Raw genomic sequence first — 26337 nt, 5'->3', positions numbered from 1 at the left:
GGGTTAAATGAGAGATCACTGGCAATATTTTTGAAACTTGAAATGACATGGTCTATTATCTCCCTGTGACTTTGGCAGGCAGAGTATAAGAGCACATACAAAAGACAAATACATTCCAAAGACAGGTAAATTAGTACACAATGCAAATAGCATGCAATTGAACTCTATTGGACCAACTAAATTCATTAAGGGCGTGTCTAGGAACATTAGATGAGAAGGAAAGTCATCTAATCTATCATTTTATGGCTTTTCTTGATTCAGTGTTTGACTTGGCTTTTCATTATGGTTTTACAACTAAATTGCCCAAGTTGACCACTTGCTTTGCTACTACATAAACATTGTTTAATCCTGTCTATAGCACACAACAATGTATCTCCTCTTGCCTAGTGCCATAAACAGCTCAACTAATAAGAGGTTAAGGCAGTATTTGAACTCAGGTATTTCCTGAGTTCTCTGGCTACTGCTCCACTTAGTGACCTCTATGGCTTTCTTTTAGCTCTAATATACTATTATTCTCTGCATGTACTGAAAAAATGATAGTGATATAAAATAACCTATTTCTTACTATATAGATTTTTCTCACATCATAGATCATGAAGCTTTCCATCTAGGCAAAAAATGTTTGTTTAAAAATATATTTGTACACATATAGAAATAAATTAGTTTATTCATTAGAATAATTGAAGACTCAAAATGATACTCGTACAGACAGACCAGAATACTTAAATTTTTTAGTTTTAGTAAGAAAATATTATATAATCATTTAGGAAAAAAAAGTTTGGGTAGAGAGTGAGCTGAGGGAAAAAATAAATGAATTATGTTTTGGATCCATGTAACTAAAAATCCTATTTATCATCGAATTCAAAAGTAATTTTAAAAATAACATTAGAACCCTCATTTCTTTCTAGTAACCAAGAGACTAAAACATCTGCAAAGCTACCAAATTAAAAGAGCTTTTGTTACTAATCACAGAAAGGATAACTTTTGAAAATATTGCTGGAGAATTTGGTGTAATGAACATTAACAAACTGCTTACTATGTGCAGACAGGTCTCATAGCAAAGTACATAGAATATAGAGTTTAGAATCATGAAAACATAGATTTAAATTGGGCCTTTGATATTTACCAGCTGGACATAAATCATTTAACTTCTACTGACTCGGGCTCTAAGACTTCGCTATGAAGTCAATTGGTGGTATTTGGTGGAAGGAGTGTACTGTGAGAAATCACTAGCCTTTCACGAATATGCGAAGTTCCGTACTAGGTACTGGGAGTTCAAAGACAGAAGTATGGGAAGTGACAGAGAGCAATTTTCTGCAAGTATTATGCTTTCCCTTATCCTACCCACCTTCAGACAGAACCTCAATGAAATCAGTAGTGCCATGTTATAAGAAACAGTGGCCGTTTCCCAATATATTTAGTTTCCTCCATTAGAATATAACTGCTTGGGAGCAGGTGGTGGCAGCAGGGAGTACCTCAAGTTTGCATTTGTGTCCCCAGTGCCTATAGTTGCATATATAGTTGGTACTTAAAAATACTTTTTCATTTATTTATTCAGCAGTTATTATTAAATGTATTAATGTTAAAACAACCAAACAAAAGCATCAATAGTTACTTTAGTAATAAATTAATACATATTGATTTAAGTACCTATTATGTACCAATCACTGGAGGATGACCCCACAGTTTGAACTTGGGCAACTGGGATAATGGCAGTGTCTTCTAAAGAAATACAGAAGAATAGGGAAAGGAATGAGTCTGAGGGAAAAGATAAGTTCTGATTTGGACATGCTGAGTTTAAGACGACTACAGAAATCTAGTTCTCAGTGTCAAGTGAGTTCAACAACTCAGAATCACAAAATTTTAGAGCGTGGAAGTGACTTTAGTGGCCATAGAGCCATCCCATTCTGAAAAAGGAATAGCTACTATCAAGGAATACTACAATCTGACAAGTTGCTGTCCAGCCTCTGCTTCAAGACATCCAATGAAGGGGATGCTACTACTTCTTGATAGCTCCAATTTTTCCTGGCATTTACATCTAAATTGCTTATTTGTAACTTCTGCCCAATGCTTCTAGATCTGCTTTTATCCCCACCAAAAGTACACTTTTGTCAAATAACTTTTCAAATACTGTACATTGCAAACACATCACAAACACAGCTATCAATCCTCCCCTTCCCCTTAATATTCTCTCCAGTTTAGGCTCATCTGATTTATAATTTAAGGTTCTGTGCCATCCTAGATGCCCCATCTAGATACCTTTCCAGCTTATCAATGCCCTTCCTAAACTATTTCATTCAGAAATGAATATAATACTCCAGATAAGGTCTATCCAAAGCTGTCTTATGCCTTAGCTTAAAACAGCTAAAATTTTCATTAACTTTCATGCCTGCTATATCATATTGCTGACATATATTGAATTTCCAATCCACTCAGACTCCTAGATCTTTTTTCTTTACAAGTTTCTCTCTAGCCATGCCTTCTTCGTCTTGCACTTGTGAAACAAATATTTTTGAATCTACATGTAAATATATATTCCTCCTTACTGAATCCAGCCAGTGCTCTGAGTCCAGAGTATCAAACTTGCAAGCAGTCAGCAAAATTCTCTAGTACAATCTAAACTAGACTAAAATATAATTGGGAAATTTTAAACAAAATAAATAAAAATACAATGCAACACAGCTGATGCTAATTTGTGGTTTTCTAATGTTCACATGCAGTACAGAGGGATTCATATTTCTATTTGCATTTGACTCCACTGCTCATTTTGGATCCTGACTTCAGCATCCATTATGTTAGCTTTCCTTTCCTAGATTTGTAATCTCAAGATATCATATATGTACCATTTATACCTTTTAAAATCACCTTAAAAATATTAAACAGCATAGGGCCAAGTACAGATCCTTAGGGCACTCCACTGGATGACTCTTGAAACATTTGGCATTGAACAATTAATAACTATTCTTTGAGTCTACAACTAGTTCCAAGTCCATCGAATATGTAATTATATTATAATCTATTCCATAGTTCTTCATATTTTCCACAAGAATAAGATGCTTTGTTTAATAACCAGGAAAATTATATTAATAGTGTTACTCTAATCTATAAGTGTAGTATCCCTGTCAAAAGTAGAAACAAGGTTAGTCTGGCATGGATGTTCCCACTAAAGCTATGCTGGCTCTTTGGAATTGCAACTCCTTTATTTAAAGATGCTTACTCTCTATTTCTTTAATGATCAGTACTAGAATTTTTCAAGGAGTCAGATTCAAGCTCACTAGCTTCTAGCTTTTAAATTTTGTTCTTTTTTTTCAAATCGAGCCATTTGCTTTTTCAATTGTCTGTTACTTCCTCCTCCCAATCTCCATTTTCTAAGGTCTTTCAGTAACTCAGTGATCATATATTTCAGCATTCAGGACTGAAGGATATCATTCATCTGGACCAATTAAACATGGACAGCAAAGTGCCCTTCCATTATCTCTTTATTTATATTGGGCATTTACTCCCTCCCTATTGGTTCTTTTTGTTCTGTTTCGAATGCAACCATCACTCTCTTTTGCAGATAATACAGAAGCGAAATTAGAATTGAGCAATTATGCCAAAATTCTCTCTTAGTAGTTATCATCATTCCATATACTTCAATCAGGGACCCCTTCTCGACTTTTCCCCAAAATAACTTTAAAAGCGTCTTGCTATCCTTAATTTTCCTTGCCAGTCTCAGGTTGTTCTGATGTTAATCATCCCTGATACTATTTTTCAAGGATAATATTATGTTCTTACAGTTGCCTTTTATTATCTGCTGATAATTTCCCCCTTTTTTATTCTGAAATTGGCTGGTCAATTTCATGTGCATCTACATCAGTCTCTTGAGACAGCTCCCACGTTTCCTTCTCAAATGGAATTATTTCCCTTTGTGCCTTAAGAACGTCATTCTTGAGGGTTTCTCATTCCTACTGGTGTGACTTCAGATGTGCAATTTTAATTCATGGAATTCTACCTTAGAATCCTGAAATATGCTCACATCCAAATCTAAACAGATTGTGCTTGGATTTCCCTTTCTCTATCACAGATTACAAGAGGGAGTGGCCACTTCCCTTCAGTCTTCTGATTATTTTTAGTTTGTCCCTGGAGTGAGAATCAGATCCAAAGTGGAATTTCCTCTTTTGGTTCTTCTATCATTTGAAGGATGAAGTTGTCATCGAGACAGAATCAAGATATCATTAGTAGCTCTCCTTTTGCCAGAAAGCTCTAACAGATAGCTAAATAACTAACATCCCCTATTACTACTATATCATGCATTTTCTCTAGACTCAATGCCTATTATGTTTCCTTTTTCTTTTTATGTAGTCTGTCACATACTCTGATAGCAAAATTGCTCTTATTTCTCTCTCTATTGATCTTTATCTAAATGCTTTCCACCATCCTTTCCACCACTGACACAAGAATTTCTTCACAAGTATGCTTTCTTATTATTAAGTCATCACGTTCCCCTTGCTCTGGACACTTGTGTATTTTCGTCCGAGGTTATTGTTTTAGCTATCTTCTTTTTTATATTTTGGTCTCCTGTGGACTTTTAGGCATTTAACTACTATTCTACATTCGCTACAGCTACTCTCTGTGGAATCTAGCTTGGAAGATATATAAAGGCAGCTTTCTTCCTCCCTCAGATTGTGGAGGAGGGATGCGCTAATGATAGACTCTGGAGTGGAAAAGAAAGGTGAAAAGTGTTCAAAATGACAAGGAATGGCTCCCATGTGTTTAAAGCCATTTTGATGAAATGTATAAGACACCAATGCAAAAGAAGTTCTAGTAAAGTCAGGAAATGGTACTCAGCCCTGAGAGATATACCTTTAAACAGAGGTCCTAAGTAGAATGGAATAACCTTTTTCTTTCCCCTGTGCAGCACCCTATTCTCACACGTACAAGAAAAGATGATGAAGAAACACAAGTTGGAAAGACAATCTGGTTGGAACAGAGAAAGGAAGGAAAAGCTTTGGGAGGAACTTTGGAAGAGTAACAAAGCACAGAGGAGGGTGGTTAAGATTGGGAATGTTAAAAGAAGGGGACAGATTCTCATTGCAAGTGGGACTGAGGGAAACTGAGGACTGAAAGAATAGTATTTGCACCAATGCCACAGAGAGAAACATCAAATCTTTTTTGCAGCCATGACTAGCATCACACAAGGAAGATATATTAGGCACTAAGATATGTTGAAACTTGTAGCTGGAAAGAGAAGAAGCTTGGCTATGAAGAAGAGCAGAAGGTGAAGGAAGTGGGAAAGAGCTCTTTCTGGGTCAACTTAAGTGACTTAAATGAGCAGAGAAGACAACCTTGAGGAACTAGAAAGGAATTATATATATGTCATGTATTATATATATATATATTATATATTATATGTATTTATATATATGTGTGTGTGTGTGTGTGTGTGTGTGTCATATAAAAGAAGATTTCAGGAAGTGAATAACGAATGGAAATGGAGGAATTTTTACATCTTCTCCAATCTCCACACCCATCCAACACGGGAAATAGCACAATTCCCTTTGTATTTCTGAGGAAGTAGTTTTAGTGCAGGGTATAGAACACTATGTTTGTTGCTAAAGGATTTCCATATACTCTGTGTACAAATTTCTAATCTAGTGCCATTTCTGACCCAAACTTGCTCTGTGCTCATAGGTAAGTCTTTTCTCTCTGAGCATCAATTTTCTTGTAACTAAAAGGGAGAGGCAAATTGAGATTATCATTACAGCCCTTGTATACTCTAGAATTCTGTGAATCCATGTAAAGATAATACTACTTAAGTAATTTTTTCAACAATAGTCTAAAGAAGATAATGGAGTTTTCCAAAATAATTTGTTCTTAGCAACTAGGTCTATTAAATGTGCCTTTAATTTACTTGATGGGCAAGACATGGAAAAATAAAAGTATTTCAAAAAGATGACTATTTCTATCATTTAAAAAAATTAAATAATATCCTAACCTAGTGATGGCAAACCTTTTGGAGATGGAGTGCTGGGACTTACCCCATCTCATCCCCCAAAGAGAGTGCCTATGTCCCTCTCCTGCCAGAGACTCACACTGAGTGCCAGGTGCTCCTCCCCTTACCCCACACAGGAGAGAAAGAGCTCCCATTGGGCTGCTAGGTGGAGGGGCAGGTGAAGTGAGGAATATCCTCAGCAAGTGTAGAGAGGGGGAGGGGAGTGGCCCCAGTGTTCTGCTCCCCTCTAGCCCTGCCAATTGTGAGCCACCCACTTTACCCCCTGTGCATTCCCATTGGGCTGCTGGGTAGAGGGGCAGGTAATAGGAAAAAATGTTCTCAGGAAGGGTGGAAAGGGAGAGGGGAGGGGAGCAGATCATCCCAAGTCCCTCTGCCTTTCTAGTAATGAACACTAGGGAGAAAGGGGGATGGTGGTCAGGTGCCCACAGAGCGTGCTCTGAGTGCCATAGGTTCACCATCACTGTCCTAACCTATAGCATTTATTCATTTTAATTTTCCCCATGGCTGATTTACAATGTGAACAGTGACAGGCTTACAATGTACTTAAAAACCTGTTTAACACTTGTATTTCTTGAAATAAAAGTTCCAGTTACAAGTAGTTAGAAATTTTCTCTTTGAAGCAAGAGTATCTAAATGTTATGGTTTTGAAAGTCTGAGATGTCCCCAGGAAAGTTTGGTGGAGAATATGTGGGAAGGATACACTAATGATAACATCTGGGTAGAGGAGGAAAGGTGAAAAGTATTCAAAATAACAAGGAAGAGGTCCCATGAGTAATCTCTATCTCTATCCTTTCTTCCTACTAGAAATGGCATTAATCTGTGAATAGGAAGGAGCACAGTAGCACATTCATGATATGCCTCCTTTCCCAGTGGAAGTCACTATGGAAGAAGAGGAAGAGGTTGCTAAGATGGAAGGAGGTCAGGCTTTGATGCTGGCTATTTGGTGACTTCTGGTTTATGCTGATGCCATTATGTGTGTGTATATACATATATACATATGAAATAATACAAATACTACATTCTACTTTCTAAATATGAGAATTCCATTTTGTTTACAGAGAAAATCTCCAATTGACACCATTTTTTAGCTACATGGTTGAGGGTCAATTTGATGGATATTATATTAATACAGTGAATATTATATTAAGGGATAAGGGAAACAAATAGGAAAGTGGAAGCATAGATGGAATATTTATTTATTCACAAATAATTTTTAAAATATTTATTGGCTTAACACTTTAAAATTTAGAAAAAAACTTTATATAGTATTTCATTTGAGATACTTCCCAGTGTATCTCCATTATCCAGTTTATCCAATATCCAAATTATCTCCAATTTAGGGATGGCAAATCTGAGACTCAGACTTATCCATGCTTACATAGACCGAAACTGTAAGCTAAGGGTTTTGAGTACAGGTCTAACTCCAAGTTCAACATTCCATCACTTTTCTATGCTACCTATCCCATCCCAAACTACCTCGGTCTTGAAATCTGGAAAGATTATTGGACTTAATGTGGCCCAAACTGAGTTCACAATCCAGTTCTGAAACAATACATCCTGTGGAAAATCATTTAGCGTCTGTAAATTTTAGTTGATTCATCTACATAATATTGATTCTTATACCACTTACCTAACAGGATTGTCGTGAGGCATGTGCCTAATAAACCTTAAAGGACTATGTCGATGTGAGAGAATGATGGTGACTGATGATATCATGATTTGAAGCTATTTTATGTCATTTGAGAACCAGAAAGTAACACAACTAACTGAACTATAAAAAGAATATTTAAAATTTTAATGTCAGTTAAGCCATCATTTGTCTTTATCAACTGCATATGAATTTTGAATCCGCTGCATGTTTTGTTGCACATTATTATTCATAGTTAATGATCTCATTGCTTTTTTCCATAGATGCTGACATCATGTAAAATAAAATTTAATACACATATACAATAGTCTGAGGGTAGGAAAACAGATCCACTTAATAGACACAATGGTTCTTTGGCATGCAGGGAGGATGTGAGAAAAGGCAGTGATCTGAATATTCTGCTAAGGATTCTAGGTTATGGGACTGCATTTGAGCAATCCCCTATTTCTACAAATTAACTCTTTTCATTTACCATGCACTACCCAGGAATACTGGAAGAATGAGAGAGATCGTAAGTCATATTAGCATTGCTAGAAATGAGCAAAAGCAGAGCAATCGTACCCATGCAAACATGCAAAGAGGAAGAAAGGAAAAAAGTACTGAAGCACCAGAGAGAGAGACGCATTGGTTAAAAGAGATTCTCTAAGCATACTAACCTGCTGGTTCTAATGAATTTTCTACTTTGTCGTTAACATCGAAAACACGATCATGAACACCTATAGTTTTCATACAGCTGTCTATAACAAAAATAGAGATAATAGCCAAATATGTTAGTGAGACACCCTTAAACGCCCCATTTTCCTTCTTTTTTTCTCTCTTTCTCTTTTTTCTGTTCATTTAAATATAGGTTACATTTAATTCTCTGGCCTTTATTATTCAAGTGCCAATATTATCTTCTATTTGCTGTACATGTACCACAATCTAAGAAACAACAAGTTAGCAAATGCTATGCACTTAATAAAAAGCTTTATGAAGAATGATAAGAAAAATATGATGAAAACTGAAATATGAATGCTGATATACAGAACAGATACCACAGAGGGTTTAACAGTAAAAAGTTTTACCGCAGTTAACCAGACCACACAGTGAAGCATGCACTAGGAAAGCCACCCTCGAAAGATCATTCTCCTGAACTTACTTGCTGGTCGAACAAAGACTTTGAGCTTTAAACAGGACTTCCTTCCGTTATCTGGGATTGCTGAGGCTGGAAAGGTAAAAAGAAGGAAAGAAAGAAGAGAAAATGGAAAAACAAAACCTCTAATTATTCTTCATTATCAAATTTGAAAATAATCCACATAAAGTTGTCTTCTGAACAATGTTCTACAATTTGACTTCTTTCAAATAAAAGTTTTGGTTCGAAAGATAGCAATTCCTTTAATAAATATTTGTTAGGCATCTACATAGATGGAAATGGACATAGACTCTGATTTCAAAGAGCTTAAAAATCATTGAAACCATCATTTAAGAACAGTCAGGTGGATCTTATCCTCTTTCAAAAATGGCCAGAAAAGAAACCTATCTCATTCTTCTAATTTTATTCATTCCTATCATCTGAAAAGAATAAGGAAATAGCCACATAAGGATCTCAATAATCAACAGAAAAATCATCTTAGAATTTTTTTCAAGGACACAGTTTATTGTCTAAATCTTTTAGCAATTCTCTCTAGAGAAAACAGAAAGTTTTACGAAATCATGCTTTCCATATTGTGTCATTTACTACTACAAAAGGCAGAGCCTACCCCAAGGCCAAAATTAACGTTAAAAATTAACTATAGATACTGCAGAATTTAACATGATCTATTTCTTTGGGGGGGGGGAAACTGAGCTTTGTATTCACTGAAAACTTATTTGTCTATATTTTGTAGGTTATTCAGTTGGAATCATTATTATGGATTTGGTCCCATGTTCTGGTTAAATAAGCTAACATCATCACTTACTATATCTTCCTATAATAAAAACAATAGTACTTTTGGTAACAGTATTAAGCAAACTCAATTTTAAAATGTTTGAATAAAACCTATCTTGCCATAAATCATTTGGTGACAATCAGTAGGATATCATGGACTTACTCCACACTTATTTTAAAGAATCTTCTTCCAATATACTAAGTGTAATCATCAAAGTGCATTTTAGAAATCTGTACGACCTCTTACCAATTGCAGGTGCTTTCTCCTCTAGCTTAGATTACTGACATGAACACTGCTATTCTCTTTTCTATGTGTTTTCTGAGAATGGGCTCTTTTTTTGAAATAGAGAGAGAGACAGAGAACCACAGAGAGACAGAGAGAGATATGACAGCCAGGAAGCACATAGATTTGCAGCTAGAGTTAACATCATCTCAGCTACATGAAAAGAGAATTACATTTTATTCTCTCTTCTTTTTTTTCATTATTATTCTCTTCTGGGGATGACAGAAAACTAAAATGACTCATGACTACATACAGAGAGACTCTGAAAAATGTGCGAATATATGAGGACTCTAAACAAATTTAAAATGTATCCTCCTATCACTTATTGTCGTTTGTTTAAATTCTACTCTTCTGGAGAACTTACACATTTAACAAAGAGAAAGAAAAATGTAAAAGCATGAAAAAACCAAAGTAGCCTTGATGCTCTTCTTCAGCATTTGCTGAGGACTGCATGTGCCAAAAAAGTGCCCATAAAAGTGGCTTCTTCCTCCTTCCCTACAGCCACATGTGTACACACACACACATGCAACATTCTGACAAGCAGTTAAAAGGTGCTAACAGCTGGCTTTGCTGTAGGCTTTCATTAAATCAAAGTTAGAAAACCCCTCTCTACTGACATTTACAGTAACTGGTGTGCTATTTAGGGCAGAATATTTGCACTCTGCGGTTTGATCCAGGAAATGATGTCCTTCCTGTGGTCCTTTCTTATAGGGGTTTAACTTATTAGCCCAAACGTACCGTGTCTCTCTCCTCTACTGAATGATGTGGACTCCTTTGCCAGTTTCTGCACCCTACAGGGGAGGCGATCTTAGGTACACCCACTGTCTTTTACACTGTCCCATATAAATCCCAAGTTGAACTCACTTGAAACTGCTGAGAATTGATGTACCCCATGTGACAGTTGATTTTTTAGGGGATGCAGCAAGCTATGCCAAGCTCAAGGCACTGTCAATTGTTTCTGTCTGGAGCTGGTTGGGTTTTAAGTGGGTCTTTTACATTTGTTTAGCAGGAACCTTGTAAGTCCTGTAAGTGAACTCTACCTTGTGACTCATAGAGATAATTAACAGTGTCATTTGTTGTACAAGCAAAGAGAAAAGGGAACCCTTCGAGAAAATCTGTTGGTATTTGCATAGCACAGCATATGTCAGGGGCTCACTACTACAGAGGCTGCATTCTACTTAAAGAGGAAGAAGATGAAGAAGTTACACTCGGTCATCTCTGCTGCCTAGCCCCCACCCAAAAGTGAGCACAATTTTCCATACTAAGAGCTGACTGATGACTCGTGGTCCATGCAGTTCAAAGATAACACTAGCTAGCATTACACTTACAGTTCAAAGAACAGATGTTCGCTACTGATCACATGAGTGAGGAAATGCCTTCCTCTACCCAAGGGTTCTTCATTCCTCCTATTTCTGGTAAATGGAACAATGTCCACATTTCCTGCAGTTCCCACTCTATTCAGGGACTTTTCTCTCTCTTTGTATGCTTCCCTACAACCATCTCCTGGCATACCTTCGACATCAAGGTGTAGAAGAAAAGTCTGACACTCACTATTCTCCTTATGGAAATCCCTACCGCCACAATTGGTGCCTTCAATGAATTGGGATTTCTTTTCTTCCTTTTCCATTTTTTTCACTCTAAATAAAAGCAATGGCCAGTTTGCTTTCTCTTTCTGCCCCATAGTATTACCCACAGGGCAGACATCAGGAGGACTTCTCTCATCTGTCTTTTTATACACATATCACATAATCTGCCCATTCAATTCCTGCCCTAAGAGACAAACTTTTTCTCCTCTGCCATGTGCTATTTTATTCTTTATTTGCTCGGTTTCCTCTTTTAGCTTAGAGACCTTCTTAGAAGCCAACTCTATTCACTTTCCTCCTCCTGCTGTAGAAAGGCAGGAAGGTAGCATTGTGCAATATTACCTGATATAATCACAACACCTACTTCATGGGAAACTTCAAGGAGCATTTTTATACTCTCAAATGTAATCGAGATAATCTAGTTTTGCTGGAACACTTAAGGAGGTCCCCCAAATGTTTTGTGGTAAGCCAGAAAAGGGGGAGGAGACATTTCAAGATTTAAGATAACAGTCAGGGGGTAGATATTCTATTAAATTCATATGAATTCTGTATAGAAAATTCCCTGAGATCACGATGCAGGGGAAAGAATATTGGCCCTGGAATTAAAATTTCACTTCACACACATTACCTATGTGGCCTTGAGCCACATTTAGACCCTCTGTGCCTTGGTTTTCTAATATGTGAAATGTAGGGATTGGACTAGACAGCTGAGGAATCTTTCAGCTGTAAACTTATGATCCTTTGATTAGGAAGAGAGATCAACATTGAGGATGGGAGAAAGAATGGAAAGAGTCAATAATATAATTAAATAGAAACTTATGTAAAACTTCTTATTAAGTAGCAATGCCACTTTACAAAATGGGTACAATCTAAATAGTATGCTAATATATTTTGCACAAAATTGCAAGCTAACTGCCTGTGAGTTAAGGTAGACAATATTGTCAATGATTTCATAACTGCAGTAAAGTTTCCAAACTAGCTTGATATTAGCCACAAGCTTTTTTTGGGGGGGACTCAGGGATTGGAAAATGGAACACTGATGTACAGACCATTAAAAAATGGTGTCCAATCCCATTACGCTAATAGCAACCTTATAAGAAAATCCCCAGGGTCCATTGTCTCTATTAATATGCAATATACTAATCAAAACCTTACAACGTTTAGTTAAACAAATTATGGGGAAATAGTGCATCACTCAGCTAGAGAACCACTATGTCAACTTGGCCTAAAGTCCAGGGTTTTTACAGATTGATCAGGTTTATAGACTATCTCTCTTAACTCTAAGCAATCCTGAAAACCAGGGGGGAAAGCATATGGCTTAGCCAAAATCTATCACCACTAATGGAAAGAAGGACTCCGAGAACTTTATTCACATTCAGATTTTTAAAGTCACGTCTTCAAAAACATTTAGTATTACAAATACAGATGTGTGGCTATACACATAGGCATATATATGTACGTCTATGCCAATCCAATATATAATAATTATTATACCAACACTATTTACGTCACAATTCCCCATGGATCCTTTCAGGAAGGTGCTTGGAAATCAAGTTTCCCAATCAATGTTGAGCTTTTTAGATGGGGCGACTAAGACACCAAGTTCCTATTCTCTTCCTCCAGCACAGCTACTTATTCTCTAGTGTGCTGTGGCCATAACTGAATAGTTTTCTCTATTACCACTCCATTCTGTTGTCACCAGCACACTTCAAATACAACTTGAAAGAAGGCAATTATCAATTGTTGCCGAAAAGATGCGATTCTTAGTACGGCATTGAAAACCTGTTTGCTTCCCCATGTAAGCTAAAGTCGGTTCCTTAGTAATGTAACCAATCTATACTTTCTGAACCAGAATGAAACTCCCAGACTCCTGGGGGAATCCAACCAGGCATTGGGACGGTAATACAAATTTCTCTTGCAAGTGAAATCGTTCAATGCAAGAAAAATCAAATGAGAGGTGAAGGAGTGGTCTCATTCACCTAAAATGAAAGGGTTAGAAAACAAGTCAAGCCTGTATTCTGAGATGAACATTTTCAAATTATTTAAAGCTGATTCTTGACAGGCCATAATATCAGATAAAGCCTAAGTATATTTCAATCGGTTCCAACAAGAGTCGGAATAGTCAACGGTCATGATTTTTCTTTGCCACAGAAAAATGGAATCGAAAGGTTCTCGCGTTAGATGTATTTCTAATCTTTGGTACTGAGAAGTATAGAAAACTCTGTTCTAGAACTTGCATTCATTCCACCTTTCCAAGCACTCTATCATCCTCATTAGTCAATCCAACATTTCTGCCTAACCTTTCACAGCCCTCAAATCTTCATTCCCAAAGCTAAAAGCATTTTCCTCTCCAGGATCCAGTGTCAATTGTAGTGCTTTGGGAAGTTTCATTTTTGAGACCAGTCAGCTGCTTTCTTCTTTTTAAAGAAATGTGGGGGGGATTGGCGGGAGCATTAAAAATGCAGTTTTCCATTATGTTTGCCACAGGCAATATTTCTCAATTTGTGCAAGTCGAAAGAAAAGATGGGCTATTAGTTGTTAGCAGAGCTGAGCTTTTCCCTGTTGGTTTTCATGTGGTTTACCATACAACACAAATGTATGTAAATGAGTCAGGTAAATGCAGAATTAGATATTAATATTCCCCTCACAATGAATGCTAGAAAAGTCGCCAATTTACATAAATGGTACTATGCAAAAGTCTGCTGCAATTTAATGAATCAATAAAATACATTCTGTATGTATGGAAGGAGGGAGGGAACAGAATGGAGGACATGGCGCCTGTGATAAATATTAACTAAAGCCACCGAGATCTCTTAGAAAATGGTTAACAGGCCATCTAAAGGAGAAGTGGAGTGGAGGAAACCCCAGAAATGACTTGGAATGTGCTCCTGCTTTTCGTTCTTTTTCAATATATTCACACACACACGTGGGCATCCTAACTTCATTTCCACTGCAAGGACGAAGGAGCCAGTTAGGCTGTGACAGGATAACTCTCATTGCTCTGCTTGTTGAGACATAAAAGTCACGTCCATTTCTTACTTGCTCATTCTTGATCGCTGCTTTATCAAGCATGCATCCTGAGTGAATTGTTTGGCGATGCAGCCGCAGGTGGTTACTAAGTTTGCCACCACGTTTGATCTCACCTAGTCAGCCTTGTCTCTGAGCTTAATCAGTGGCACATTCAGGTCAAATTCTCAGATGGAAGTATTAATGAAAGTATTTGCTGCTCAGCTTGGGAGTGCTGTGGAATCTGAAAACTTCATCTCAGCGTATATATTAAATTGCACTGACTTTAGGTAAAGGCTTCATTAAAAATAAGAACAAAAAAAGGGAAGTTGAGCGATGCAAAATCTCAGAAGTGGCATAAAGAAAGTTTCAGGGATGCCTAGCCATGGATTCATAGGGCTGAGGGCTAAGAAGAACCTTAGTGGCCACATGATCTCTATCAAACAAAACTGTTGTGCAGACGAAGATGCAAGCCCAGTGAAGTGAGGAGACTGGTCTAAGGTCACAAAGGTAACAGCTGGGATTTTAACCCAAGTCCTCTCACTCTGAATCTTGTAGTCTTCCCACGAGACTCTGCTGCTTGACAAATTCAATAAATGCCTTGTGTCTAATCTTACCCAAAAAGGGAGCTCCAAAGTAACATTCCCATTCAATCCATCCTTCTTAACCACTTGGATATATGTTCTCAATGTCATATTACTAGTATTTAAAACAAAGACCTTGTACCATTAAAGATAAGCATTGGCAGATCCATTGGCATCCCATAGCAACCTCTACAACAAATATAATAAAAACTCCCTTTCCACAGAGAATGCTGGGAGGTGATCAATTCAACAAATATTTGAACTCTTAAGACGTGACAAGACACTCTTCTGAGGGATGGAGAAATCTTTGAGAGACATAGACTATGTGATGGCCATGCTTCTATGTAGATATGAATACAACACGTACGTGTATTGATAACAGTCAACAAACATTTCTTCCTAAGGACATTGTTTATCATGTGCGCTCTTCGTTAACGAGACATAAGTTTACAATATAAGGTATGGACAAGATTTAAGAGAATGGATTTAGGAGGACTCTCCCAACACCATTTCGATACTTCGGGCATCTGCGAATTCCTTGATTTGGGAATTCCTTCCACTAATGTGGAGCAAAATACCTTCACATCTTAAAGAGATAGTCTTTGGAAAGTACTCAAAAACAAAACAAAACTTACCTTCTGCCTTAGAACCCAATACTTTATATTGGGTTCTAAGGCAGGAGAGCAGTAAGGGCTAGGCAATGGGGCATTAAATGACTTATACTAGGAAGTATCTGTGTCTGAGGCCAGATATGAACCTGGAACCTCCCATCTCTAGACCTGGCTCTCAATCCACTTAGCCATCCAGCTGCCCCTGTGAAGTACTCTAGATGGGAGAAATATCATCACTACCTAAGGTGTTATATCTCCAAGCCCCGCCAGAGAGGACCTCAAATTCCATTCATACAAACTCGCTGCTGAGCTGATACTCTTGTTTTTGTAGCCCCCAGACTGTTCTTCTCCAGCCAGCTTTCAATCATTTTAACTAGTTTCTTATAAAAGGAACTAGAGTCAGATCAAATTCCATAGTTTGCGCTGACTTAGGAGAACAGTGGAATGACTGGGAAATACACTCCATATTAACTTGGAAAAACAAAAGGCATTCTAGAGTCTTTTTATTAGGTGTTAAAGCCCCAAATGAAAGCAGAAGCACTTTTATTGTTTTCATTTAAATCAGCACACATCTTACTATGCCAGAGTAAAATAAATCTCTCACTAATGGCCACCCTCATGATAACCACGTGTTGGGGATTGAGATTGGCTGACAAAATCCTAAAGTGTTTTGTTTTGTTTTTAAATTGTCTGGATTTTTGTTTGTCTGTTGATGGGAAATTTTCCCAGGGGGGAAGGGTTGGGCAATGATTTCTTTCAATCTTAGGAAAGTTTCTATTTCACCCTCTTAAAATTGTACAAATGATAACAAGACAATTTATTATTATCTCAATCTTTCTTTTACAGACTAGGAGAGGGTTTTGCTTTTTAAAGAAAGAGGTAATAGAGATAAGTAGCTGAGGTTTCCCCCCCTACAAAAGCTGTTCTTTGGCTTCTGCCCTTGATGAACAGAATATTGAACAGCTTAATGCAGAATTCTTACACTCTCAAGGCATGCACAATTTCTCTTTTTCTATTCGCTTCCCCTAATCCTAGATTCCCTATAAGCCATTAGTTGTGAATCTCATTCATAGGCATAATGCTACATTAAAAGGAAAAAAGTAGTTACAGTACAGTGTTAATGTTGCATGACAGTAAATTGTGTGTTTTTTTAAAATCAGCCAATTAATATAATACAGAAAAGCTCTGGGGTGAGGAGTAACAACTCATAAAATTTTCCTAAACTTTTGTAATCATCTTTATTCTTCTTGCCAATGTTCCTGGGAAAGGATCTGGTCTAATATCTTAAACATCTGAACAATGAAATCTAAATTTCACTCCTGGTCCAATATTTGGCGATTTTGTGTCCTTAAGCAAATCTGAGGTCTCCTTAATCTCTAGCTAAATGTACACACACACACACACACACGCATACAGATCCACCATATAACCTATTTCACAGGAAGTTGCGAACATAAATCACTCCGGGTTTCTTGCATATCAGGTCCCTACAAGCTTACTACTTATTACTAGTGCCAGCAGATTGACACAAGTTACATGTCTAGGGCTTCATCTGCATCGGAGATTATCCCATCATGCCCAAGATTTCTGGGGTGGGAGGGAAGGGCGCATTTACACTAGCTTCAATTCAGAGAACTAGTGAGGATGAAGGAAGAGGGTTCTGCTGACAGCCATTATAAAAATGATTTACAAAGTCTGGCTGAAGAAGGAACCTGGTGAAGAGAAAGGAGCTTTCATTTCATCTGGGTTAGTAAACTGGATTTTCCCACAGTTCTTTGGAAATCAAGCCACTTTCTCTTAGAAATGATGTTGAAAATCTACTAGCAATAAGCATTCCAAGGTGTTATAAGACAGTTAACATGCTGTCAGAGTGAGTAAAAGGCAAAGAAATCTATATAAATTCTACTGAAAAACAACTGGGCTGCTGGTAAAGACCTCCTGTTTGACTGTGCTGTCTTGTTCTAGTCCAGCTCCCGGAGATCAGGACCTGGACTGTTGAGCATCCTATCAACATCCTGCATGCGATGCTTCGCCATTCTTACATTATTACCTATACTTTATTATGGTGAAGCCAATCAGAATTGTATCATAGCCATAAAACCAGTATATGTTGTCATGTGTAAACCAGTAGTTTATTTTGGTTAAAGTTTCTGAATTATTCCCCTCTTCTATGTCACTCCTTAGAAAGTTTCACTAATAATAACAGAAAAGGAAAACATTTGTTTAGTGAATTTACCCAAGTGGCTGAAAGAGTTAATGTAGCCTACTTTAACTTGCTAGTATAAGGAATGAGTTAGTCTTGGGGGACAGTAAATCCCATTGTAGTTGCCAAACATTTCAATCCACACAAACAAATTTCTTTGTGGTGGTTGTTTTAGCTGTGTCTGACTCTACAAATTCTTTTGGAGTTTTCTTGGCAGAGATACTGGAATGGTTTGCCTTTTCCTTCTCCAGCTCATTTTATAGATAAGGAAACTGAGGCTAGCATTAGGGTTAAATGACTCGCCTAGGGTCACACCGCTAATTAAGTGTCTGAGTCTGGAATTGAACTCAAATCTTCCTGATTACTAGTCAGGCACTCTATCCATTGCCTCAACTAGTTGCTTTTTTTAAACCCCACTGAATAAAATAAGTTCTTTTTCAAAAACTACAAAAATTAAATTATTCACCGAATATCTGTAACATTTTGAGATTCTTGTGTTGTGAGGATGAAACTAGAACTCTCGTCATGCTAAAATTTCAGAAGAGAAGAACAAGAAGAAGGATCGTCTTTCTTGATTCCACAGATTAAAAATGAGAAGCAGCTGGAACTTTTCAGCTTCGTGAATCACTAGGTCCCTAGGATGCCATTGAAATTTTAGATCTAGTGTGAGTCAAACTCTTATTTTTCACCTTGGGCAAGTCACCTATTTGCTCTCTGAGTAATTTCATTTCTAGAAAGGTAGTTCTAAAATTGCCTTCAGAGAACTGAAGCCCTGGCCCCTAGGAAATATAATCAAGGACTCTAATTGTCAAAAGAGCTATCTATAGCCAAGGGAGGAATTTATATAACTGAAGAAAAGCCCTTCTTTATACCACATTGTTATTTTCCTCCGTCCTTTTCTCACCTTTGCCCTAAGAAGAGAGATTGTATAAGGGCCATCATGACCATTTTACAGAAGAGGAAACTGAGGCTCAGAACCATACTATAACTTTCCCAGGATCAGAAAGTTAATAAATATCAGCAAGGAGACTCAGATTCAGATTCTTTTGATTCTAAGATCAATGGTTTTTCCCACTATATTTTGATACTATTTATATATGCAAACATATCATTATGTACTCACAACTACTGAAATATTAAATGTCTTCAATCCGTTTATTGTTTTAAATAACCCTTCTTTTCTGTCCTAGGAACAACTAAAACAGAAGGGCAAGGACTAAGCCAGTGGGGTTAGGGGATTTGCTCAGGCTCACAAAGCTAGGAAGTGTCTGAGGCCAGATGGGTGCCACCTACCCGCCCCATCAAGTCATTTAAATTGTTCAGACACATCTGAAAAGTCTCACTTCATTATTACCGGTTCCCTTCTGGAATGAGCAGGGACTTAGACATCAGGAGGAGAAAACCAAGATCTGCTGCTCTTTAAACTCTTTTTCTCAATATTTTCCTATATAAAATGGAGATAATTAGCTATATCAGAGCAGCCTACATATCTGAGATGCAGTGGGGAGATTTAAAAAAAAAAAAAACAAATAAAAAAGAGATTCTCCTTTAAAAAACGCCTCCAAAGATTATTGTGAGGCTAAGAAGGTTTAAAATAGAAAAATAAAAACTGGAAAAAATAAAGAGAAGCACACGAGAGGCAAGAATCGCCTTTATTTTCTGACATACGAGATGCAATTAATTCTTATCGATACCGAATGAGAATAATGACGTCACGGCTGACTTTCTCTTTTTTGAGTGGTCCCAGAAATAAAACTTTGGCCCTACCCAAGGTCACTGCTCAACAGGAGTTATTTGCTTGTTGTATATTTAATCTATATGTAATCAGGGTGTAATTTCTGAAGAGGCGAACTCATAAATATTACTACAAACTATAAGAAAGGGATTGTCAATCCTGAACATAACCTGGAAGTAAAACCCAGATAAAGCAAGTGTTGTCTTTAAAAGATCCTTTCAAACACCCGAAAAGTCTGTAGGAGTAAGAAAAAGCTGTGAAGTCTTTAAAGGCCTATTTCATACTTTTTAAATCACAATGTCTCAGGAAAAGGCTTGAGATTACAGATGAATTGCCCATCTGAATTGGCCAAGGGATTTCCCTAGACGAATGAAATCACAGGCTTCTTTCCATATTTCTATGCAGAGGATAAGACAGTGAATTTGGATTCTGAAAGGTCTGAGTTCCAATTTTGCCACAGACACTCACTTGCTGTGGTATGCTGGACAAGTTAACCTCCCTGCTTCTTCTATAAAATGAAGGGTTGGATTTGAGGCAGGTAAGATTCCTTCTAGTTCTAAATTTGTGATCCTAAGATTATGTATGTTTATTTCTGTGTGTGGAAAATCACGTAAATAAACTGATTAATTGGCCTAAGAAGCTCCCAAAGACTGTCCATGGGTACTTTTTCTACAAGGCAAAGACTTTGAGTTGTAAATGTGAAGAATGGAGAGGTGAATTGCCCCAGGGTCCCACAGTCATTGCCTACAAGAAGTGGGACTGGAATCCAGGGCTTCCTAACTCCACAGCTAACTCTGTCTTCTGCCCCATGTGTGTAGATATAGAGATGGATATTCTCGGCTCTCATATTTGAAACTTAGATCTTGGGTTCTTTTATGATGACTAATTTTCTGGTTATTTCTGGCTGGATAGAAGCTCAGCATTAAATGGCTTTGTTTTGTTTTGAGGCAAAAACCTCTGAATGGTCCCTCCATCCCACACAGGTCAGCTTAGTCCTGTGACAGTGTCATGGGAGGACAGGGTGTTACATCATTTAAAGAGAATTTCTAATTCACTGTTGCATGGAGCAAGCAGGGCTCTGTATCTCCAGACGTGCAGAGAATGGGTGGGACCTCCTCCTAGCCCGTGGTCAGCCGTGTGGACCACAGCATCATACAGGGGAAGAGTATGTGTGAGCTCTGAGCTGCCTCCTATTGTAGATGACCGAACCCAGTGGTCCTGGGTCCACTGAGTGGAAGTGATGGGAGACGAGGGGATTTCACACAGCTCAAAGCACAACCACCAAAACCAAAAGAAGCCCAAGTCCTGCCCTGCCTTGCCAGATGACCTGGACACTGAGTGGTACTGGAGAGAGAGAGATGACATGCCCAAATGCCCAGGAGGCAGCTTTACAAACTCCTGTTTGGATGAGTTTTAAGTAACATCCTCTCAGCAGCCAGTCACAATAGTTACAAGGTAAATTAATGAATCTTGTTTTGAGTTGTCCTGCACCCATTCCGTCCCTCAATAAGGATCCCTTCTGCTTTGGAACACGCATTCAATTTGGACTGTGGGGGAGCCTGGCCTCTAGCAAAAGGGGGGACTTCCTTCTCTCACACTCAACTCCTTATTCTATCCCCCACCCTAGTGCTAAAGGGACAAATCACTTCAAGTTTTAGTAGTGACTCAGATCTCGGGTCTCTCCAAATATAGTAATAAAAAGGTGCCCAAGATAGGATAGAAATCATGTACGGGCCATTTACTACACACAAAAGGAGTACCAATTGACAAAAAAAAAGCAGAGCCCAAATGGACAGAACAACGTTAAAATGGGCTTTAGCAACTTAGCTTGCAAATACTGTTCCATTCTCTTGGAGGGCGTACGTACATTGAATCAGGACATAAAGCAGTCTGAGAAGCTACTAAATGCTTTGGCTCTGCACCACCCAAACAATCTCAGGCTAGGTCTTCTGGCTGTCTTGGCTTGACCTTTTGGTGGTGGTCGTCTTCTCCAAAAGCCTTTCCCCAGACTCCCTGTCCTCTCTGACCCACCAAAGGGCCCAAGTCCTCTTCATTTCTCAACTTCATGAGGTCACTCTAAAACTCACACGTTCCCATCTCAGGATATACACTCGTTCAGCTGAGATCAGGAAAGAGCAAGTACAAAACACTAACCAACACTTAGACAGGGCACGTGCTCAAAATGGCAGATGGGTTGGATGATGAAAACAACTGTCCCTCCTGTACTCCATACAGAAAGCAGATTTCAACAATCTGAGTCCAGAAGGTGGGCAAATGGCATTTTAAATATGTATGCATAAATATATATTTAATATGCATTAAATATATATTTAAATAAATATCCAGTGATATTTAAACATTTAAATTCTTCTTGCTCGGCAGTCAATAAGACTCTCCATTATTGCAAAGTGCAGTATCTTGAGCAATGAGCCACATTTGGTTGGAAGCAGACCCCAAAGGGATTCAAAATGGTGTCTGGAAGGGCTACGTGAACACGCCACATGAAATGGCACTAGAAACACATAAGCATCCCCCCCTCCAATAGGATTATAGATTTTGTGGATTTTAATTAACATACAAAAACTGAGTATTATATTTTATAAAGTTTCATTAATAATAATTAAAGTAAAAGAACTACATGGACCCAGCCTGATGGCAAGAAAAAGAAAAGGAAGAGGGAGGAGTTACAGCTAACTTACAATCAATCAAGCAAACGTGAGGACACAGGAAAAGGGGAAATGATTCTAGGTAATACAAAAATGAATTTTGGGTAATGTCGTTTTTAGGGGTTCAAGAATTTCCAACTATACAATTTAGAGCTAGTAGCTGCATCAGAGATCAATATAATCCATTCCCATTTTCTATATAAATGAGGAACAGATGGCCAGAGAAGCAAATGACTTGCCCAATATCACATATAGATGCTGGTCCAGGGTTCAAACTGAGATTCTTGGTTTTAAATTTAATCCTCCTTTTGATGCAACATGCCAAGCATGTCACTCCCCTGGCTCAAAAAGCTTCCATGGCACCCAGATTGTTCCAGGATAAAACACACATTTCTCTTTTGGGTATTTTAAGCCCTTCAAAATCAGGCTAGAGCCTATCTTTCTGGATTTATTTCCCATGCCTTTCCTTTACATTTCAGTCAAGCTGGCCTCCCCACTGTTGTCCAAAACACTCGATTTTCCATATTTCTAAAATGCACTCAATGTTCTTAATTCTTCAAACTCACTCTGTCTTCCCTTCTCCCTCCATCTTGCAGGATTTCTAGCTTTCTTCAAAGCTTAGTTTAAGTGACAACTGCTACATAAGATTCATCTTGATCTCCCCAGATGCTAGAGCCCCCTACTTTAGAAACTGAGTGTATTTTGTGGTTGGGAATATGGAGGATCCATGTGCTCCACCTCACAGACACCTCAACAGAATAAAAACTCCTGGAAGACAAGGATACTTCCTTAGTGCCCAGCACCACGCATGTAATTGCTAACTGAAGGAATGAGCTAGAATTCTAAATATTCCAAGTTATTTGCAATATAAGCTTTATGAAATCAGTGTCTATTACTGGATATTTTGAATTTGTCGGAAGGTCTATTACATAGTTTCCCACTTAGAGGGAGATTTCCATCCTTTTTTCCACCCACTTTGGGTGAACAGATTTTTAAAAAACTATTTCTCAAGCTCATTTGACTTTTCTTTCCCATAAGTATGAAGTTAAAATTGGCGTTGAGGCTAGCTAATTACAAAACTCAATAGAAGCTGTTTCCATCTGGTGCAATTCCTATTTCCATGTTGTGAGTCTCGTGTTTTAAAGAGATTAAATAGTCTGAATAGACAAAACAGAAAAGTTTCGAGTAGGTTTTCGTGTAAGAAGATCCTCGTTCTTCAGGTATCCATGTGGGATCTTTCGTCCATATTATCCTAATGTATGATCCCCCTCCCTTTTATTTTGACTGCAGAACCACAGACCTTGAGCTTCCCACGGGCTACAGTGCAGCAGAGGGAAGGCTGATATTTTTTTCCTTCTAAAGATGTTTGGAAAATGTATGTCTTGAAACTGAGTCACGAAGAAATAGAGGTTCTGACGTGCAATCAGTGCATAGCGCTTTCCACAGAGCCCAAGCGCCGGTGCTCAGATCTTTTCATTCTGGTGAAAAGATCGTTACCATGCTACTCCAGGGAAGTTGGCCCTCCTGTAAGTGAGCTCCTTTGTTATGAATATGGAACAGATGGAGCCAAATCTATCTGCTCTGTAGGAACAAAAACACTTACAACCTAGCTCGGTCTATTAAAGACTCCACTTAGCTCCTTTATACCACTGGCTTTCTGTGCACTGCTGTGAGGTTTTGACTTTATAGAAAAAGGTACTTCATAAAAGCAATAGTTCTTCCTCTTAAACCAAAGTGCTCTAAGAACTGTAGAAGACGAATGCAGAGTTTAGTCCCAAGCACTCCCCAGCAATATGCAAACACACAATTATTCAACAGTTGAATGAAATTAGGGGTGGGGACAGCACCTATTTTAGACGATGTCCTAGCTCCCAGTTGGTACCCCCCTAAAATGCCAAGGAGGGTGACGAAGGTGCCACAGGTACGGCTGATAAGGCTGAACCTCAACAGCCTTGGAAAAAGCAAAGGTCATGTGTCGATCTGGATCAGAAAGATAGGGCTGCACAGAAAACAGACACGTCTTAGATGTAATTCAAGTCCAATCCCAATACAAAAACGTCATCTCTATTTTTCCAAAGAATTGTGGGGAGCTCTTTAAGAGCTGGTTTTAACGTGATTATAGGATTTTGCTATGAAGACATGTTGCACTTACAACCAGAGGATCGGACCATCCAGGTGAGAAGGCTGGCATCTACTCTGCATGTTCACAGCTTCCATGGACTTCAGCTGGACAAAAAGGAAGTGCCCTCCCTTTCTCACCTGTCCTTCCACTGGTGTAGGAAGCTGGTGATGAGGGCATTTTCTCTAAAAGTTTCCTGGTTCACTGAGGTTGTGACTTACCGAGAGAGAGACCCATAGCCAGTTAGGGACCAAAAAGGGATGAAAGCCTGGTCTTTGTGACTCTCCCTGCTCGTTATTTTTATCACATTGATATGTTTAGTGTCTGGTTGCCTTTTCAGAGGTAATTGGAAGAAGGGATTCTGAGGCAGGATGCTTTGATTCTGTCTAAATCAAGTCTTCAGGCAAATCTCCCCCTGCCAGTGGTATCACAGCTTGCCTGAAGTCGTAACCTTTGTTGGCGGAAGGGAACTGGCCTTGAAGCAGATCATGGAGCAGATGCTTTATGCCATATCGGAGTCTAGGGATACATAGGCTAGTGCAAATAAAACTCTTCTCCTGTCTGTTCCATCATTCCAATTCCCTGCAGTGTGAAATATGAACTTGCCAACAAATGGCCAGCATGCTGTGCTCCACAGCAGGGGGAGAGAGCACCACAGCTGTGCCAGAGACCAAAAAACTCTTGACATTCATGACATGTTCATTACTTCTCTTTTCAGCAAGGGTCTGAGCTATGACATACTAGAACAACCCATCATTAAGGAATAAGATGAAGTTATGTAACTCAAACTAGTAAAGGAGATTTTCAATAAAAAGATTTTTCTCATAATATTTCTGTGGTCAAGTGCAGATTTGTTTGTTTTTTTTTAATAACAATAAATACTTTTTTAAAAAGAAAGAGTTAAAGATGCCCAGTCAAAAAATAGAAAATAAAAAGTTTATTTAATATCTAGTAATTATGTCCATTTTCTTTTTGGATATTCAACTTGCTCCTTGATCAATACATTTTTTTTCTGAAGTTCAGATCTTCTACAATAGATTAAAGAAATGGGAATCAAATGCCTTTTTTCCCTTATAAGGGAGGAGGAATGTTGGTCATGGAATAGGTCTATTCTTGTGAATGTGAATGTGGCAAAAGATGGACATCAGATCTCTTTTTCATTTTCTTTCTATTCTTCCAGTAATAGCATTCCTGATTTCATTTAAGCTTAGTAAATCAACTTTTTAAATGAAAATTAAAAAACCCAAAGATGAAAATCCACTAGATAAAATCTGAGGTCTAAATTGGCATAAACACACATGCATATCTTTTTTAATACTCTTTATAGCTACAAACATACAAAAAAGAGTATACTGTATTCAATTCCCTTCCCAGATTTTTTCAAAGGTTATTTGTACACACTTTGATTTAACTCTTTGAACTTCTACTTGTGAGCACTTTAAATAGAAATCATTAGCATCTGCCAACATATCTCCTTATAGTAGCATTTAAACATAGTTTCTGAATGTATCAACATTTTAAGAGTTAAATGAATAAACCTTAACGTGGATTAAGAGTCAAATAGAGGAATAAGCACGATCTTTTCTTGTACTGTTTTAAAATGTTTTATATTTCTCTTTTTCAAAGTTGTCAATATCAGGTAGGTGATTTGGATTTCATTTCAGGAACATTATTGATATGAAGGAATCATGAGTTATATGGATTTTGTCAAGAAATAAAATGCATTTGAAATAATTTATCATTTTGAAATGACAAAAAGATGTTTGAAATTTAAGAGTTAACTTCTATACCTGATAGACTATTATCAGATCAAATTTCTAGCTTAGTGTTTCTCAAGGAATGTTGGATTCAATAAATCTGTCTTGTTATATTTATATTTTTTAATCTCTAAAACGAAGCAACTCATATATATATATATATATATATATATATACATATATATATATATATATATATATATATATATATTGTTAACTGGGGATTCTGCTGGCATCTGTC

The 26337-nt window shown here is 37.8% G+C and overlaps 1 protein-coding gene across 2 annotated transcripts in view; it reads right to left on the bottom strand.

The window, feature by feature from the left end:
- The window catches only part of EFNA5 (ephrin A5), a 321408-nt gene that overhangs the window by 8191 nt on the left and 286880 nt on the right, over positions 1-26337 (bottom strand). The window contains exons 3-4 of one of the 2 annotated variants that reach the window (XM_001364736.5): positions 8782-8847; positions 8300-8380 (exon numbers count right to left, since the gene is read on the bottom strand). In XM_001364736.5, coding sequence (XP_001364773.1) covers positions 8300-8380; positions 8782-8847 — 147 coding nt within the window. The remainder of the gene's footprint in view (positions 1-8299; positions 8381-8781; positions 8848-26337) is intronic. The other variant, XM_001364804.4, reaches the window with a different exon arrangement.

The sequence above is a fragment of the Monodelphis domestica genome, chromosome 3, assembly GCF_027887165.1.
Source record: "Monodelphis domestica isolate mMonDom1 chromosome 3, mMonDom1.pri, whole genome shotgun sequence".
Taxonomy (NCBI): Eukaryota; Metazoa; Chordata; class Mammalia; order Didelphimorphia; family Didelphidae; genus Monodelphis; species Monodelphis domestica.
Note: the sequence above shows the minus strand (reverse complement) of the source record. Positions and strands in the feature narration are given on the sequence as shown.